This window comes from Camelus ferus, chromosome 7, assembly GCF_009834535.1.
Source record: "Camelus ferus isolate YT-003-E chromosome 7, BCGSAC_Cfer_1.0, whole genome shotgun sequence".
Lineage (NCBI taxonomy): Eukaryota > Metazoa > Chordata > Mammalia > Artiodactyla > Camelidae > Camelus > Camelus ferus.
In genome coordinates this window covers 39577907-39598326 of record NC_045702.1, presented here as the reverse complement: position 1 = coordinate 39598326, position 20420 = coordinate 39577907, and the positions used below count along the sequence as shown (strand labels likewise).

The 20420-nt window shown below is 38.3% G+C and overlaps 1 protein-coding gene across 1 annotated transcript in view; it reads right to left on the bottom strand.

The window, feature by feature from the left end:
• Positions 1–20420, bottom strand: part of PDE1C (phosphodiesterase 1C) — a 474248-nt gene that overhangs the window by 330473 nt on the left and 123355 nt on the right. Inside the window, 1 exon segment of the mRNA XM_014561810.2 lies at positions 838–1009. Coding sequence (XP_014417296.2) covers positions 838–1009 — 172 coding nt within the window.

Here is a 20420-nt window from a genome sequence, read left to right as displayed (position 1 = left end):
AGGGAGGTTCATATGTTCTCCTAGACACATGGAGAGTATGAAAGCCTTATTTAATGGAAAGAAAAATGAAGAAGTATGATTAGGACAATGGGAAGAAGAGGGGAGGAAGACAGGCTGGCAAAATCATTCAGTCTTCATTTCTCATACCAGTATGACTGTGTATTTCAAAAGTGAGTTTGAAAGGCCAGTTGAGGGGAAAAAAAATCACTTTTATACACCACATCCATACCTAGATTGATTTTTATTTAATATGGGTGAGAAGGTAAGGGGCACAGTCACACTGAAAATGGAGTAAGAACAAAACAAAAATAAAAGAGCCCTTTGCAGGAAGAGGCAAGACTGAACAATTAACAAGGACAGACTAAACAGCCACCTGGGAAACCACACAAGAAGATTCTCGCTTCATGTCAGGAGGCAATAGCTCTCACATCTCGGACAACTAGAAACCTTCCCTCAGCAAGGGGCTCTAAAGATACGGGGCGGCATTAATGCCCACACGTGCTTTTTCTCTGCACACTTATCTCCCCGCGTCATCCTCCTTTGAAGCAAAGACTCATTAATCCAACTCAAATTGCCAACATCAGTAAATCCTATGCCTCAGCATTTAAATGCCAATACCAATTAAATATCAACAGCAACTTAACTACTGATACGGTCTTCATTACATTCAGGAAATCCAGCCAGAAGTCCAATGAGCATTAATTCCAACACACTTCATCAATTCTAATTTACTCAGTGCAAAGAAATGAGGTAATTTGCTGGCCACTGCATCCAACTGGACTGAAATAACTCCACAAACAAATAGGAAGGAACAAACTGAGTTGCAATCCACCAAACCTGAAGGATGTTTTCACCAAGGCTTCCGGGCTGTCAAGCTGAGGCAGTTCATCAGCTAGGATTTCCTCTGGGGGTCGGGGGTCGTGGACAATCGTTGGCCGTGGCTTTTCCTTGACATTCCCTGTGAGTCCATCGATGAGAGAGTTCCACAGACAGTTCTGTGACTTAGACCCTGAGGCACGAGGGGAAAAAAGGTGCAGGTGAATTACCAACCAACTCCATGTGCTCCCTTGCCCAAGTCAGGATTTTCAAAAGCAGAGCAGGAACATTTACACAATTTTCATGATCTCTACCAACATCAGAGGGCTCTAAAAGATACTGGTCAGGCAACTTATGAAGTAACCAGGATATTTTAAATTTATACGGAAAAATAGGCTAACACTCTGAGCAACTGAACTCACAGCTAAGTACTCCTGTCTCATTTCAGTGTGATCAACTCCAACTCCTGCTAGAGCTGTCAGTATTTACTTAGATACATTTTCAGCAATTGGAAGCATACAATGGACTACCATTTTGAAGAACAGAAAAGATATTCAGACACAAGTCTCCCCTGTGAACTTATCTTCCATAAGGCCCAAGTCTCAAGACTCCGTTCTACGGAGATGCCTATCCCAAAGAGGGCCCCACGTCTAAGAACTAGAACTCACTACAGACAGATTCGTTCTTCTGCAAGATCAAGACTCAAGGAGAATTACACTTGGGGTTTACTGATACCCTACCTTACAAGCCCTTCAAACACGAGATGAGCATTAAAGGCAGACATGAAGCGGGTAGAGTATCATAAAACAGGGTCTGAACAGCCAGGTAATCACAGGTCAGTATCAATAATGGTAAGTTACACTGATACTGGGTAACTTTGACACGATGTGATAAAAATGGCACTTTACCTATGTGCTCTTTCTACCCAAAACATATAACCCCAGTGTATTAAGCACTTCCCAGCTTCTATAAACTTGATGCTTTAATATCTGCCTTACATGCATATCCCAGACATGCCTTGTTCTGCACAACAGGTAATATGCCCAAGTCACGCTGCCTTGGCCTCCTGCCTTTCTCATTTCCTACCACCTACCTCCCCTCAATTCTTCAGAAAGAGTTCCTCTCCCAGGGGTATGCTTTTCAGATACAAACCAACCAAACCAGAGTCCACACCCCACCACCTTCCTTACAAGCTTTCACTCTCCGAGCCACTATCCACCTGCCCAATGACCCCAGGCAGGTCCTAGACAACTAGGGACAGCCCCAAATCCCCGAAGAGCACTGGAATTATTCAAACATGCCAATCCTAAGCCTGTTTACTCTGCCATGCCCATTCCTTCCTGAAGAACCACAATAAAAACCCTTGCCCACAATTCCTCCCTCCCTCTGTCTCATAACAACCCCAGTTCTTCTCAGTGTGGCCTCCGTGCTGTGATGTATACCCTCTCTTTTGGGATCTGGGAATATTAACAAACTGTCTTTCCAATGGCAAACATCCCCTGATCTGTTGGCCTTGCCACACCTAAATAATAAAACGTGGTAAAACATCTAGTCTAGTCATAGGAAGAACATCAGACAAATCTCCACTGAGAGACATTTTGCAAAACACCTGACCAGTCAGGACTCCTCAAAACGGCCAAGGTTATCAGAGCACAAGTCGGAAAAACTGTCACAGCCTAAAGGAGCCTAAGAAAACATGATGATTAAATGTTGTATCCTGATGGAGTCTTGAAACTCAGAAAGGACACTATATAAAAACAAAGGAAATCTGAACAAAGTACGTACTTTAGCTAATAATAACGTATCAATATTGGTTCATTAATTGTGACACATGTCCCATACTAACACAAGAAGTTAGTCACTGGGGAAACTGCGTAGGGGGTATAGGAGAACTCTGTACTATCTTTGCAAATTGTCTGTAAATCTAAAAATCTAAAATTAAAAATTATTATACAAATACAAATAAATAATAAAAGTAAACAGTCATTATTTTAAAAGTCTATGAGTAAGTTTTTTTTTTAAGTAGAGCCTGAGGGCATGGCCATTACCATTGGTTAGTGCTGGTTATGCTCTTCCCAGAGGAAAGAAAGCCATTCTCTTTGGTCAGATATACTGTCAAATCTCCAAGTTATGCACCCACGGAGCTGTGTCCATCTAGAAGGGATTGACTTTTTCTACTCCATCCATGCAGAAGTATATTCTAATTCACACAAAGGCTCTTTATGCGGCATGAGAAGGTGTGCATGGAGAAGAAAGGAGCAGTGCCAACTAATGCACATGCATGTGATTGGTGGTTAGAGAACAGATTTGTACACACATGGGGATGCCTCCCTGAACAACCACCTGTAGCCCACAACAGAGGAAATCATCATGGTTTGTTGTCCAGCTAAGATCGAAAGAACTTTACATACAAAAGGGAGCACCTCACAAGGATCCCTGAACCTTCACCAAGGACACCCACAGGTCCACAAATGACTCTTTTAATGACCATGGTCACGACTGACCTTTTTGGGTGTCCCACATCCAAACTGCTTTTGTGTCAACTAAGAGAAAACTAAAGCACATTAGTGGCAGGAAACAAACACCTCCAACTTCTGAAATTCAAGACAGCATTTTCATTCCTGAACTTATGTCTTAATAAGATCTGGTCCTATTAATGAAAGTCTGGTTCTATTTAATGAAGGTCTGTCTATTCTATGTTAACTAAGGTCTGGATCTAGGAAGAAGAACAAAAGCTGCAGCCTATTTTCTCAAATTTGATCTAAATGAAGGCTTTACAATAAATTCCCTGCCCATTTCCCTTCACTCTTTCATTTATTCATTCAATATACACATATTGAATTCCCTCAATATGCCAGTTTCCATTCTGGGCTCTAGAAACAGAAAGATGAATGAAACTGGTTCCCTTGGGAATGAGTCAAACCATAAGCAATCACAGCAAATGGGCAATGCATTATAAGTTAGGGGCAAAGAAAGTGCTACCGGAGGAAAGTGCTCAGTCACCCTGCCTCAGGCCCCTGGGGAAGCTATGCAGAGAACATGACATCCGATACAGGTCTAAAGCAGGAACAGATCTTCCGCAGGTGGAGAAGAGAGAGGAGAATATGCAGGGCAAACAGCAAGTGCAAAGGCTCAGAGGCACAACAAAGCGGTTTGTTAAGGCTGCAGCAAAGCGAGAGGGCTGTGACCAGAGATAAGGCCAAAGATTGGTTATAAAGTGTCTTGAATAAAATGCTAATCATCTTAGAATTACTTCCTTGGGCAAAAAAGAACTAAAGATCTTTAACCAAGGTCATGATGACATGACCATTTCTGTGCTCCGGAAAGGAAACCAATGTGCGGTAGAGCAGTGGACCCATGGGGAATACGAGGGCTACATGAAGAGGTCCATGAGTCCACTGTATCTACAGGCAAAGTAACAAAGTCTTCATATAAGACTGATTTTTAAATATATATAGGTGTGATTAATAAACTATAAATTTATGTAAAAGCACTAACGAATTCATGACAGCTTTTCCACCGTTTTCTCAGTGAATCAGAAGAGCCATGTGGTCCAGTAAAGCTCTGCATTAGAGGTCCCAGATGGACATGGGATCACACCTCCAGAAGTTGTACCAACAGCTACAAAGATACACTGGCAAGCTTAAAAGAAGACTGTGGCAGAAGCTATAAATAGGATTCACGCAACATTCATGCTCAACTCCCTTTTCACTTACCTTCCTCATCCAAGGAAGCTAAAAAACAATATACTCAATTTCCCAGCCTCCCTTATGACTATGGCTAAACGTGTGTTATAATTCTGGCCAATGAAATGTAAGTAGAAATTCCTGGGACTAGTGCCTCTCTGAATAAAAAAGTAAAATCTCAACAGGAGAAAAATATTTTTGTCCCTTTAAATTTTCCCTTTCCTTTTTTATTCCTTGGCCCTTTTTAATTCTTCCTCCCGGAAAGTGGACATGTGTGAGAGCTATAGCAACCATCTTGTGACCAAGAGGTGACAAGCATTATGAAAAAAGCCAAAATCTTACATATGGAGAAGCAAAAAGGTAGAAAGAACCTGGGTCTCTGACCACACAGTTGAACGGCTTCCCTGGTCTCTTCCATCTCCAGATTTCTGGATACAAGACATATGAATACCTACCTATCACATTCTTAGGCCTTCAGCTGTCTACAGCCAAGTGCATTCCTAAATGTTACATGTGTGCTATCACATTAACATAAAGGTGTTCCCCATATCCAAACACTACCATCTATAAGGCAGTGGCAATTGATTTTTTAATAAATCCTCCAATTATCTTGTAAAAGGCATAATTACATTGCACAGTTTTCTCATGTTAAAGTTATTAATTTGTTAAATGCAAACAGTTACAACATACTACAATTTTCATAACTTATTTTGGCATTTCCCAACATTTTTAATATTCTGGGAAACTTAGAAAGTGGAAATGGCCTGTATTTCTCTTGACCTTTGAGAGCCCGGAGAACAATTACTCTCATGGGATAGTCATGATTTGTTTTTTGTTTTGTTTTGTTTTGTTTTGTTTTGTTTCTTAACTTTAAAAGATGGGGGAGGAGGCCTCTGCTCAAGAAAATGTTGGGAACCAGCAACACAGAGGATGTTCCAGTTGGGAGGTGTGCACGGGAGTAGAACCGGGTGATCAGCCAGAAGGCAAATTGGCCGTGAGAAAATAAAGGGTCTGGAATAGCCTGGTGATAATGAAGACAGAGGAAATTAGGTGGATTGAGGAGATAAGCAACCAGAATTAGTAGGATTTAGTAACTGATTGGGGGCAGAGGGTAAAGAAGAGAGAGGTGGCTTCTGTTAAAGCAGCCAGGCAGACTGCGATGCCATCAGAAAATGCTGGGGGCAGAGCAGTTCGTGGGTCCATAATTGAACTGTGTTCTAAAGGTTGTATTTCAAGATAGAAAATATAAACAAAGATCCTCTCCATATTTATGAAGAGGAAGTATGCAGATGATGAATACATGATTCAAATGAGAATACTCTATTTCAGTCAACACTTCTATCAAGACTGAGATAAAATTTTTCACAGCATGATAAAGTGGGGGGGGAAAATTATCCTTCTCACCGAACCCAAACAATAATTTTAAAGAACAAAAATAGTAAATGTTTTAAAGAAGAGCAATGTTTAATCTTCAGCCCTGTCCTGGAGTGTTCCAGCCATTATCTGACTTGATAAAGCTGTAATTAAGTAGAACTTGGGCTCTGTCCACAAGGATCTAATTATAACAGCTCATTAGTGCCATTTCACCTATAACCTGGCCCTAAGGCACAAACCCCAGAGAGATCCAGGAAGCCGGCATCACATGAAGCATTATGAGGAGAATTTTGCTATTTCTGTTTTAACCTCTTTCAGAAGGTAAATTACTGACAACAGTCTACTTTAGGTGAACAACACAGCACAAAATGGGAAGACTCAAGAAGTGCGAATACACCTGGAGCATGAGTCTACTGATGCATACCAACCATCAACAGAATGAGATTCACGTTTGTGCCCCAAAACTCTTGGCCAGTGCAGAGCACTTCAGAACTCTGAGCTGAATGCTTCAGACACACAGAAACTTTAATTACATCATCACAATCCTGCCCTCAAGAAGCTTTGGAGAGGCCGAAAAATGCAAGGCAGCTACTAACTGGTTCAGACTAGAGCCAGTCTTTGGGAAAATGAATTTGTTTTCCCCTACCCCTCATCCCCATCCCCTCCATAAACGTCAAGAAAAATAGTTAAAGACTTTGAAATGGACAAAAAAGTTTAGTAGGTTCCCTGCCTAGCTCACCCATTTCAGTTATCTCCATTTTCTATTATCTCGTAGATATTTCACAGTTGTATAAATTGGAGAAAACTGAGAGTAATGCAAATGATTTTTGTTTAGAGAAATGCAAAGTGTGTCCCACGGGATGCAACTGGTTACTGCCCTGTAGATACTGATATGTTTTGCGAGTTTTACATCTAATAAGCAAATTCATCTCAGCATCCCTGATGGACTTGTGTATTTGTCATTCTTTAGATTCTCCTTCAAACCAGTTGTAACATCTTCCTGGTTTCTTCAACAATTAATAAGTTAAATAAGACCATTAACACATATTCACTTTGGACTCGTATGATTTTTTTTAATTGTCCTTCAGCAATTTCAGAGTCCTCATGCTGTCTGTAACCAACATTTGTTGCACCCAGCTTGAGAAATCCCCCTTTAATTAGCCAAATCATACTTGTAGTCAGTTGAATTAACTATGCTACATACCGATAATGGGCTACTAATATCCCAAAGAGAAAGATCTCTATAAACTGATAAGGAGAGATTTCTAATAGTACTGGAAAAAGCAGTAAGTGTAAGTTGTATATTATGCTTCCTAGTATTTGATAGTGTATTATGCTATCTCTTGAGTGAAAAAACAGGAGAAACGTTTTTGCGTATTTTTGCAGAGAGACAAACAAGAATAACAGACCAGAAACCATGAAAATAGTTACCTACCGGGGATGGCTTGAGAGTAGGCAGAATACACTAGAGATGAGAGAATGACTTCACATTTGCAGACAGTTTTTACTTTTCAACTGTGTAAATGTTTTCATATTCAAAAATCAAATCAAACCAACAGGGAATAAAGAAATCCTAAAGCTGAATACAAACAGAAACAAACAAATCTAACTATATATCAAATTGATAACATAACCAAAATGGAAGACAAGAATTTCTGTTGAATACAGTATTCTAACTGTACATCCTCAGAGACCAGTTCTAAGGGCACACACACACATACACACTGCAAAGAAATCTGGAGCTTCGCTGAGTTGGCTTCTAGTCAGCAGTAATCATAAAGTAGTCATCTGAACGATGTCATGTGTATTGGAGGAAAGAGCAAACAAGCAACTAGCACGAGGGCACTGGGGCCCAGAGCTCTCACCTCAGGAGAAGGAACATACAGTGGGCAACAGGAGAGTATGAAGAAGAACCCTGCAGCATTGGATCCAAATTAAAACTATCAGTATGAACTCGTGATGGTTTTCAACAGGACTTGAAAGAGATGTTTGCTGAATAAATTAATTAGTAACTGATGTACTATTTAAAAAAAGAAAACTTTAAGGTGAAAGGTGAATAAAAACAGTTTCAAAAATTTTAAGCAATAAAATGTATCATAGGAAGCATACTAAGAGTGAAACCAAGAATACCACCAAGTCCAGAGAAAGAGGCCTTTCCTAGCCCGTAATGAATTGCTTCCAATGTAGGGTCTTGGCCGGGTTTTCTTCCAGAAAGCAGACCCTGAGACAGGTGCTGATGGCAAGTGGTTTATCTGGAAGTGATTTTCAGGAAGCAGGAGTGAAGGACATGGAGGAGTGAATTAGGGTACAAAAGGGAAGTCAGCACACAGGTGCAATATTGAGTTGTCACCGCAACTGGTTATTAACTATGTTTTTAATTGGTACCCTTAGACCATTGGTCAGTTTAGACTACTGATATTCAAATGATTATTGATATAATTATGAATTAAGTAAATGGATTAATATCTACCATATCCATTATATTTTCTATTTGTTGCCCTTGTTTTTTGTTCCTATTTTTGTCTTCCATTGTTTTTCTGAGCTTCTTACATGATTCTTCTTTCTTAGCATATTGGTTATAGTTATATTTTTAACTTTCAGTGGTTGCCCTAGAGTTCACAATATACATTTATAGATAATCCAAGTGCACTTTCAAAAACACCATGCCATTTCACAGGTATCTTACAATAACAAAATAATCCTAATTCCTCCCTCCCGTCCCTTATATCAGTGCAGTCAGAGATCTTTGGAGTCACTGCAGGTGATGATCAGAATGACCCTCCTGAGGAATGGAAGAGGGAGCATTTATGTACAGGCTCTCAGCTCATGACAAGGGTACCCATAGGAAATTAATTCCCCAGCCCTTCTGGGTATGCTATGCATGACTGTGGGACAACTCCCACATCATTAGAGAATCCTCGGCACAAAAATCAAGAGAAAGCAGTACAGCTAGAGCTTAAATAGTGGGCTAACGGGATATGAAGCTGGGCTCAAAGGTACCCGCTTCATATGGTTTCCACACAGTTTTTGGATCCTAGAAAATACAAGCAGAATCCCATCTGCTACTCATTCCTGCCTTATGTGGATCGTAGCCTCCTGACATGGCTCATCCCAGCTCAATCTGATGTGAGCCCTCTGGAGCACTCTCCTCTTTTAACTCTGAGAGAATGGAAAAGAACTCTTCCTCTGATTCTCAGCAGAGCACTCTCCAGGGACACTGGAATGTCCGCTCTGACAAAATGAAAAATAAAAATTCCCCTGCTCTAATTTATTTTAAGTTGACTTTGAAAGCATGAAATGTTTCTGACTAAGTAGAAGCAAAAATATGGAAATAGAGTCACACAGGTCTCTCTCAATAATATCAAAAAACCCCTGAGGGAAATTATACACAAACTAACCCTTCAGGGTAACAAAAATAATGCGGCTCAGGTGCAGGAGATGAGCAACTCCGCTCAGCCCACTCCATCCCATCTGCTTCTGCCCACACCCCTCCCTCCCCATCTCAGCTTTCCTCTTGCCTTTGGCTTGTTCCTGACTCCAATTCAGTGCCCATTACATTCTCTTTTCCTGTTATCTCCCCTCTGTCCCTGCCCTAAATCCTCTCCCTTCTCTTCACAAAGACAACTTTTTGTGTACCCCATGGACGCCCCAGATGGATTGTTTCTTCCAGAATCACGAACTCTGGGAGCCGCTTCTGTACCACTGAGTTTATCAACAGAACAAGTGCTCAGATTCACATGTAACCAACATTTGTTCAGTACTTGCTATGTGCTGTGCATTGTCATGATGCCTTCACTACGGTACCTTATTTAATCATCAAATCAATCCTTCAAAGTAAGTATTATTGAAACAGTATTGAACACTAGAACATTAATGCTCCAAGAGATCAAATCACCTAAATCACAGAGTTAGAAAACACAAATTGCTTTGACCCAAAATTCTCATTCTCCTAATCCAGGGCTCAGGGTGATGCATCACACTGTTTGTACTTTATTTATAAGTAAACAAACACACACAGAGTGTAAATCAAGCACAATGTTTTGCATTTTTTTACTATGAAAAAGTTATCCTTTTATGTAAGAAATAAGATACACCCTGTCCACAACCAGAGAGAGCCTTGATGCTGCAGTCCCTTCCATGAAGCAGTTTGCAGCTTCATTTAAAGAAGAAGTTCAGGATGCAGGGAGAGATGAATAATGCAAGATGAGTTTAATGGGCTAAGGAAAGACACAGCAAGAAAATGAGATGAGAAGAATCTAAATCCAAAATAACTACAGATTCATTTTGAAGTGTGTCTAATGGTGGCAGCCTGATAAACTGCTGGCAGGAGCAGCCCAAGGTGATGCGGTAGTCCCATTTAAATCTGACAAGTGACTTATCAACTTGGTTTCCTGATCTAAAAAAAATACACAGCATTATACTAGCAGAAGGCTGAGAAGTTAGAGACCTGCAAAGCACAAAGGAAAGAAGAGATTTAATTCTCCAGAAAGGTGAAAAAAAAAAAAAAAGAAAGAAAACCACCTTGGAAACTTTCAATGGTTCTCAAAATACCCATGACATGTGTTCACAGGTATCTTCTCCTTTGGGGAGGATAAGGCTCCTAAAATTCCCAGGGGGTAGGAAAATTGGGGCTTGGGTACAGAAGTCAGAAATGAACCCAATAAAGCCCAGGTGAAAAGTTGTATGCCCACTAAAACAGTAATGATAGTACAAAAAGTAAAGTATAAGTAATGTTTTGAATATCTTTAAATCAGTCACACAGGTACTGTTCTGTAACTTTCAATATACAAATCTTGGTTTTGGAAACTTTTCAGAAACTGTCCCCTGCAACTTCGAAGAGATCTGAACATTTAACTCTATTTCAGATGTCATACACACTGAGGTGGGAGGGCTATCAAAATGTAAGGCTACAACTTGATTTGTGATGATATATTTTAAATTCTCAAATATGTTAGGATTTCTTTCTTCTTTTTTTAGGGTTTATTTCTGAGTTACGATGTTAAATTAAACTTTTTAAACAACAGAATCACACTATTTTATTTATTATAACTTTATAATATCCATCTGATATTGCAACACCTCCCCCTTCCTTTTGGCTATTCTTACTTGTTTAAGTCTTTAAGAAAATTTAGTTTAAAAATTTCTAAAGAGAAATCTCCCTTTTGAATTTACATTAAGATGGTATTTAACAAAGGTATAATTAATTATTTTATTTATTTATTTATCAAAAGAATGATCATCTTCACAATATATCATGCTGTCATCCAGGTAGACGAAATGTCCTTTCAGTATAAAACAGCTATCATATTTGTTTACCTAAGCACCATTTCCTCCCTACTTATAATAGCCCCTCTCACTTTATTTTGGGAATGTCTCCTCCCCCATTACTCATCCCATGTGAGTCTGGTGGGCTTTTTAACTATGTTATTCCATGGCCCTGGCCTCAGTAATAAGTCGAGAAGTAGGTATACAACCAAATCTCAGATAATCACAGTTCTTCCCTGTAGTATTTTTCATACTGAAACCAACAAGTGATTTCCTTTCTCTTAGACTGTTAGTGCTAGCAACATGTCCCAATCAACACACGAACGAGCCTGAGAAAATGAAGCCAATATCCGAAGGAAAGCAGGAAAAAAAACAAGAAGGGTCTTGAGAGTGGCACAAGCTGGTTCCAGTCCCTTATATTCCCAGACCTATGAGTTTTCTACAGCTTTTCTACAGGTCTGTGAACTACTATGGTATCCTTCCAGCAAATCTCCTTTCAAACTTAAGAGACTTGGTGTTGGGTTTCTGTCACCTGCCAACCAAAAGGTCTTCCTATGTATTTCAGTCAGACTTTGATTTCCTTCAGTAAAGTTTCAATTTTCTTCTGCCTTGGAAATTCTTATGAAGTTTGTTCCCTGGGCATTTTATATGTTTGCCACTCTTATTAACAGAGTACATTTTTAGATGATATTTTTTAAATTGCTGTTGCTGGAATATAAACTAGCTATCATTTGGTGCATTTTCTTAATATTCCAGATCCTTACTAAACTCACACTTTTTAAGGGTTTTTCCTTGTTTTTTTGTTTCAGTTTTGGTAAGCACATACATCATCCACAATAATTTTCCATTCTCTTTTCTAATAGTAGTCTCTTATACAATCATCAATATGGGAATAACCTTTTCCCTGATGTTTGAACAAAACTGCCTATAAAACTCAGGATCCAAAGCATCTTTAGCAAAGTAATCACTTCACAAATTTTTCAGGGTCTTTCTTCGTTTGTTATGCTGCATTCAGATATCTATTTCTTTTGGAGTCAATATTTTCCCTTAGAAACTGCCATTTTGTAGAAATATTCAATTTTTAGCACAGATTTCTATGGTATTTTGTATTTTAATCTTCATCTATATATTAACACTTTCAAGTATTTATTACTTATTTTCTTCTCTGTTTATTTTCTAGAGCTGTGTTGTCCAATATGGTAGCACATTAATCGTGTGTGATGACTTAAATTAAGATCAATTAAAATTGAATAGAATTATATTCAGTATCTTCTAATAACCTATAATGGAAAAAAATCTGAAAAGGAATAGATATATGTATGTATGTATAACTGAATCACTTTGCAGTACATCTAAAACTTATACAACATTGTAAATCAATTATATCTCAATAAAAATTTTTTAAATAAAATAAAAATTGAATAAGATTAAAAATTTACTTCCTCGGTTGCACTAGTCACACTTCAAGTGCTCAACAAACACGTGTGACTAGTAGCTTCTGTGCTGGACAGTGCCCACATAGAACAGTCTATCATCACAGAATGTTTTCTGGACAGAGCTGTTCTAGAGGTTACTTTTACTGCCTTTTTAAGGAGCTAGCTCTTGAATCTATGCATTTCACTGCTTTTCTCATTTCTGATTCATTTGTTTTTGCTTTCAGATTTATATTTTCATTCCCCTACTTTGAATAAGTTTATATTCCTCTTTTTTCCCTAACTTGTTTTTTAAATTGGATGCACGTCACCAGTTTTGACATCCCAACTTCTCACTGAATATCCTTTCTGAGAAGACTGTAATGGAAATTTTCATTTCCTTTCTGACCCAGAAGTTGACTGTTTCTGAAAAAAATATTTCAAATGGTGAAAGTATTTTTGGTTGCTGTCATTTAAGCTTTTCTTCTTTCCCTCATGCTCTTTTTTCTTTCTTCCTCCCTTCTTTTCTCCCTTCCTTCTTTAACTTTTTTTCTTTTTACTTTCTAGATTTTGTAACGATATAGAAAGATTATGTTCTACGTGATCTAATCTTGATTTGGGGAATCTGTTGATGTTTTATCTATCACCTAAGTCTTGGTAATTTTTGTACTATTTCATGGGCACTGAATTTAAAGAAAAGATTCACTGTAGGTGTAGAAAATAAGGTCTAGAGCTATCACATCCGCATTGTGGACTATATTCTCTATCAACGGAAAGTGACTCAGCTGTTTATTTCTTGAGTTCTGCTTTTTACAAAGTTAATACTGCCACAGCTATCACCTTTTTCTTTGTGCTTGCTTGGAACAGTCTTGCTCACTCTTTTTTTGTTTTAGTTTTGCCTTTTGAAATCATAGATAGTTGTGACAATTGAGAAACTACAATAGATACCTTTCAATTCTAAAATATACATGCTTATATACATCTCTCTTGTTATCTGACTGTCGACACCAATAACAACACAGCTTCCATTGACTCCATGTGAGACCATTAAATTAGCTTCCCAGCCTTCCTAGTCCCTCTACTCACTTTCACTGATGTAATGTGAATTTTTATATTTCACTTCTAAATTGTTATTTTAATATTAAGATGTTTCACTGTTAAGAACTGTATTTTACATTACATTTGTTTTCTAACTTTATGTCCAATAGCTATCTGTACTGAAGGATACATTTACCTGGTTTTGGTGCTCACTAGCTCTTTAACACAATAATTTATCGTCTAAAGCAGGACTGTCCAATAGAACAGATAACAAGCCATATTTGTAATTTTAAATTTTCTGGTAGCTACATTTATTAAAGACAAACAAATGAAATCAATTTTAATAAATCATGTTCTTTAAGTCAATAAACTCAAAATAGTATCATTTAATCAAGTAATCAACACAATAAACTATTAATGAGATTTTTATATTATTCTTTTCTTTCAAAACTCAGTGTGTATTTTACACTTACAGATCTCACTTAGGACTAGCCACATTTCAAGTGCTCAATAGTCACATTTTATGCGACAGAACAGCTCTACAGAATTTCTTTAGATTAATGTTCAGTTGGCTTAAGTCTATCCTCAAATAATTCTTTCCAAGAATGACATGTGGTTAATGAGACATACATGAACAACAGCTTAGGTACAGACCTTACTGAATTTACATTAAACTCTGAACATATTTCTCAATTATCTTCTGCTATTTCTGTGCTGTCGAAAAGAATTAGTAACCAAGTCTGATAGGTTTGGTTTTTTTCCTTTGCAGGCAGACATGTTTCTATATCTTGTATTTCAAAAATGGTGCTACCATATATGTAATTGTGGGTTATTTTTACTGATTTGTAATTTTTTTTCTGGAACACAATGAGTCCTTTCAATATGTAAACTCAGGCCTTACTTTTTTCTGTTTAGGCAAGCTGCCTTCAATTTTATCTTTCAAACTTCTGCTCCAGCTGTTTGTCTGTAGTTTCAGAATATCTGTGATTCACATATTTCTGTTGGCTCTTTCTTCTCTGACCTCTTATTATCTTATCATTTTCAATTCTTCATCACTTTCATCTACAGTCTAATATACCGTTTCTCAAGTTTGTCTTCCACTCATTGATTAAAATCTTTTCATTTCATTTCTATGTTTCAGTGTGGATTTTAATTCCTGTTTCAGAGTTACTTTCTTTGTATTGTCCCTTTTTGCATCTTAACTTAGAATTAACATACTTTTATTCCTACAGCTTTCTGCTCCTATCTCATAGGGACTATGTCCTCTTGCTTCTTATGGAGAATGCAAAGTAGCATTTACATTTTTCCTTTTGCCATCTATATCAAATTATTTTTCAGAAGTCTACTTTTTCCTTAAGTCTTTAGGATAGTGTTTCATTTCTTTAGTTCTTCACATTTTGTTTGGAGTTTTATTTTGGACTTAATCCTAGTTTAATCATTCTGAAATGCAAAAAGATTGATACAGAGCTTGTGGTTTTCTGAAAGGTGAGGTATGTAGGTCACTCTAGGTTTCACTCACTGTCTACCTGGGCTGCTGGATAAATTCAGCAGAAAGAACCAAGAGTAAGACTGACATTCATACTCAAACAGCTAGTTATCACAATAAGCAATGCATAACCCAAGCCCAAAGAAAACAGTAAGACGGTGCCCAATCTGCTTCGAAGCAAAGTCTTGCATTTGTTTTTACCCAATTGATGGGCACAGCTCCTACATAATTTTCAAAGTCTATTTAGAAATTCATCTGGTGCAGTGGATCACTACATAGTGAGACCATCAATTCCAAGAGGAGAGGTCTCGATTACTCTTTGTCACAGATCAAAAGAATGAGTCTGTTCAGCAGAGTAATGATATAGACAGAAATAAAGAGAGGCTGTCTTCAAGAACTTTGACAGCATTCATTTAGTATACTAATTAAAAGAGAATCTTATCAAGAGTCAAACCTACTTGACAAACACTTTGTTAATGGTTAGTGTAAGTCAGGTATTTGAGAGGTAGAAGATAGCATTTTCTTAAGTTTTCTATAACATAGACTATCACTAATTCAAACACCACCTCCCCCATAATTCAGTGAATATTTTTCAATGCATAACTACCTTGAAGTATGCTAATGTCTGCAAAGCATGCAAAAATCCAAGTCTTACCATCTGCTGGATGACTCATTTGTAAATCTGCCTAGTATTCCTTTGGGAAGTTCCAGGATTGATTTTTAACCTCATTATAAAAACTTGGTGGGAATGAATTCAGTAATATAGTATGTATGAAAGTGCACTGAGTGCTTGGAAGAATGTGCCACGTTCATTCAAGACATGCTTAAACGGTATGTGTACTGTGATCAAAAATAAGTGTTTGAAAGTAATTGCTTGGAGATTTGGAGTTTTAAACAAGAGTTCCAGAAAAACAGAGGCTCTAGGGGGTAATATATTAGTCACAGAGAAGAACTTTCTAATTTTGACTCAAACTAGCCATTGCCGCTAATAAAATAAAGGTCATCTGTTGTGATGATTTATTAAATAAAATAAAATGGTTCATCTGTTGGTGGTAAGCTCCTTTAGGAAAAGAACTGTGACTTACTCATTTTTATACTCCTGCACCCAAAATGTCCTTCGAGGTTGACTTTTTTATCTGCTTATAAGATTCTGAGGTTATAGAAACCACATGAAAAATGAGAATGAATCTCGTCATCAGTCTGTTCTTCCTTCCATGTGTTTCAATTGTATCATGGGTGAATTTCCTTCAGTTTCTCACCCAATTGGCTCCACATCTTGACCTCCCTTCCTATCTTGCTCTATTAAATTAGGGAACCTAGCTTCATAAACTGACTCGGAACCTAGGCAATTCTTTCACAGGTCCCAAGAATTGCAGCTGCAAACGTGAGAAGTTCAACAGAGACCCCAGGACTACACTATTGCAGTAGTGCACTGCTCATAGCTTAGTTTGCAGGATGGGGTTGCACATTCCACAGCCTACAGGACTGTAGGTGTCCACTCTGGGATTCAACCCAAGGCTTAGCCAGGGCCTAATGTACACCATGTCGAGGGAGCAGGGTGTCGAGATAGTACTTGGCACACAATATGTGCTCCACAAATATTTGCTGAAGACAAGGCATCACAGGAAGTTGTGACTTGTGAATCACGGGAGTCCTGTAAGTTAAAATGCCCCTGACTTCTTTCTAGTAAGGTAAATGAGTATGAATCACTAAGAGCTGTCCAGGCAATGAGTGCGATTTCTCCCCTTGTTTGGAATTGTTACAAATCTAGAACATTCCCATTCTCTCTGCTTTCAGTCCAACTGAACAAACATTTATTAAACACTTATATACACTGACTGGCAAGGCATAGTATCTGGCTTCAGGTAACTCAAAGTCTAGTAGGGAGACAGTCAATAAAGAGATATTTATAATACAGTATGAAGTAAATAATAATCTAACTGTGTAGAAACAAGTAGATGTCAAACAAAGGAGGGACTGATAATTTTGTCCTGGTGATCAAGCTAGGCTTTATAGAAAAAGTGGTCTTCGCCCAGAGTTTTGAGAGATGAATGGGTTGGCTTGGTGATCAGCAGAGGGAGAGAACATTTCAGGCAGAGGCAGACACATGTGCAAAGTCATGGAGAGGTGAAACAGCATGGGAGGGCAACTAGTTTCATTCTTCTGGGCTTAAATGATCAATTAGGGCAACAGGAGAGGTCAGCTGGGGCCAGATTTCGAAGGGCTTTGTGTGGTGTGCCAAGAACTTTGTAACAGGTAATAGAAAGATCCCTTGTACCCTTTCCCCAATTACCCCCGATGGTAACATTTTGTAACACTACAGTACATCACAACCAGGAGGTTGTCATAGATGTAGAACACTGTTGTCACCACCAGCATCCCTCATGGCAGCCACTAATCTGTTCTCCATTTCTATAATTTTGTCTTTTCAAAAATGCTATGTACATGGGATTTATACCCTTTGGAGGTTGGCTTTTTCACTCAGCATTAATTCTCTGGAGATTCACCTAGGTTGTTGCATGTATCCATAGCTTGTTCTTTTTATTGCTGAGCAGTATTCCATGATATGAATGCACCATAGTCTGTTTAACTATTCACTGGATAAATAAGATCTGGGTTGTTTCCAATTTGAGGTTACTTATGAATAAAGTTTCTATGAATGTCCAAGTACTCCAGCACCATTTGTTAAAAAGACAATGTTATCTCTATTGAATTACTTTTGCACTTTTGTCAAAAATCAGTTGGGCATATTTGAATGAATCTGTTTCTCGCTTCTTTATTGTGCTCCATTAACCTATGGTTCTATCCTTTCACCAGTACCACCTAGATTTATTTTTATAACTGCATATTGTTTCCAAATCAAATACACTGATCCTTTGTACCTTATTCTTCTTTTTCAGAATTATCCTAACTATTCTAGTTCCTCTGACTTTCCATATAAATTTCATAAAATCTTATTTATGTCTAAAGAAAATCTCTCTTGGATTTTCATAGAAATTGTATTAGATCTGTATGTCAGTTTAGAAAGAACTGACTTTTTTTCTGTGTTGGGTCTTCTAATACATGAACATGGTGTATCTTTCCACTTATTTAGATTTTCTTTGATTTCTTTCATCACCATTGTAATTATGGTGATGGTTGCACAACTCCACAAACATACTAAAAACCACTGAATTGTACACTTTTCTATGTATATAGAAAGATAATTTTATTTTAAGGAATTGGTGATTGTGGAGGCTTGGTAAGACTGAATTATACACTTTTAACAGGTAGGTACACCTTAAGGTATAAGAATTATATCTCAATAAATCTATTTTTTAAAAAACCAAATAGCAGTAATCATCTCAATATTCTATTATTTTTCAGTTTGTCATTATATTACATTGAGGTCTTAGGCTTCTAATTCTCTGTTTGTTGTGTTCATTGACTCCTGTTCATTACAGTAGATTCTCCCCCTATAGATTTTTTTTTGAATTTTGACTGTAAACTTATGTTTAGTGGGTCTTGTTTTCTTTATGAGATTACTTTATGACTTTGGTTGCATTTCAGAAAATACCTGCATTCGATTCTGCCAGGTTTTTCCATTTAATTCTGCCATTACTAGCCCATAGAACCAATTCTTATTAATTTCTTAGTTTGAAACAGTTCCTAGACCATGCAGGCAGTTTCAATTGCCATGGGGAGAATTCTCAAGAGCCAGAGGAGGCAAACAAGTTTCCTTGTTATCTCCCTATACTAATGCATGCGTTTTGTTTTCCAGATTCTTCTTTCAGGGAGGATGTAGACTTTTGTTCCAGTTATCTATTGCTGCATAACAAATCACCCCAAACTTACTTACTGGCTTCAAACAACAACAACCATTTATTTTGCTCACAAACCTGCACTCTGGTATGGACCCAGCAGTGGGCTCACCATATGGTATCTGTTTCCTCACAGCATGAGGATGGTGTTCCAAGAAAAAGCACCCCAATAGGCCCCAGGTGGCAGCCGCATCACTTTTGATAATCTAACTTTGCAAGTCATGAGCAACATTTTTGCCACAGTTACAAACCACCTAGATTCAAGGGGAGGGACCACAGGCTTCACAACTCGGAGGGCGGGGGGGGGGGGTCAACATCGCATACAAGAAAAGCATGTGAGATGGGAGACACAGTTGCAAACATTTTTGGAAAACGAAATCTGCCATAGGTTTTAAGAGTCCAAGTTCAGGCGAAAGTCTCAGATCCAGCTCCCCACCCTGCACAGGCCAAGCAAGGCCTTAACTTTTTTCCCCAGGTGGATGTTAAAATATGTGTTACTAGATCCCATGGAATTAGCAGCACCACCCATGCAGCTCAGCTGCAGAACCAGCAGGCATGCTTACAGCTTGCTGTACTGGTACTAAATTCTTCTTTCACTTCTACCACCTGCAGAGTTTCCTTTCTTTATTGTAAGTTTAACTATGCATTTAAAGGTATTTTTTAATATATTTCACTCAGACTCCTACGTGCTTTCAAAAATTGGAGGATTTTCAGGTTTTCTTAGTCCACCTCTTACTGGAACAGAAACTTCACCCTGACTTTATTCAAAGGAGTATACATCGAGAGATGAGGTACTTGGCACGCCGTAATCAAGCCATGTCTTCCTTGCCTTCCCTGGGGTCACATTACACTCAAAAAGTTCTAATCAGATTTTTTAACTGTGTAAGCTTATACACTTACGGCAAGGAGTAAAGATCTGCTAGTGTCCCAACAAGCTGGACCACAATTCCCATTAAAGAAGAAGAAATTGGCCTGCGTGTAGGAAATGAAATAAGCTGAAAGGAGCAGAGATGAGATGATGAGGGCAAGAGTGTCAGCAGATACCAAAGCAACAAACAGGATGGTCATGCGGCTCTGCACGAGAGACTGGGAGGAATGTCCTCTATCCCGAAGAGGGAGAAGGAAACGAAGGGCAAAGAATGGAAGAAGGTGGGTAGAGGGGGATCAAGGGGTGGTACGGCAGGAGCTGCCTGGGAAACACGGTCTTTAAAAAATGACTGGTGGTAGATGGACAAAAGGACTGTTGAGAACAAAACTATGACTTTAAATTGCATGTAACTGCATGTTGTGATTTTGCTTTCCCTAATCTTCAGTCACATTTTGCTTTAACCAATAGCCTTTGGTTCCACGGGAAGAAGAGTAGGGACTTGGCTTGTAGGGACTTGGCTTATAGGAGTCTGTATCAGAGCAGATATGAAAATAGCCAGAAGCATACAGAGGAACACAATCAAGAGAGGTGGGAAATCAGGGCCAGAGAAACATTAAGTCATCCCAGGCATTCAAGGAAACATTGAGGACTGCTCTGAACTGCAAAGTGCACACA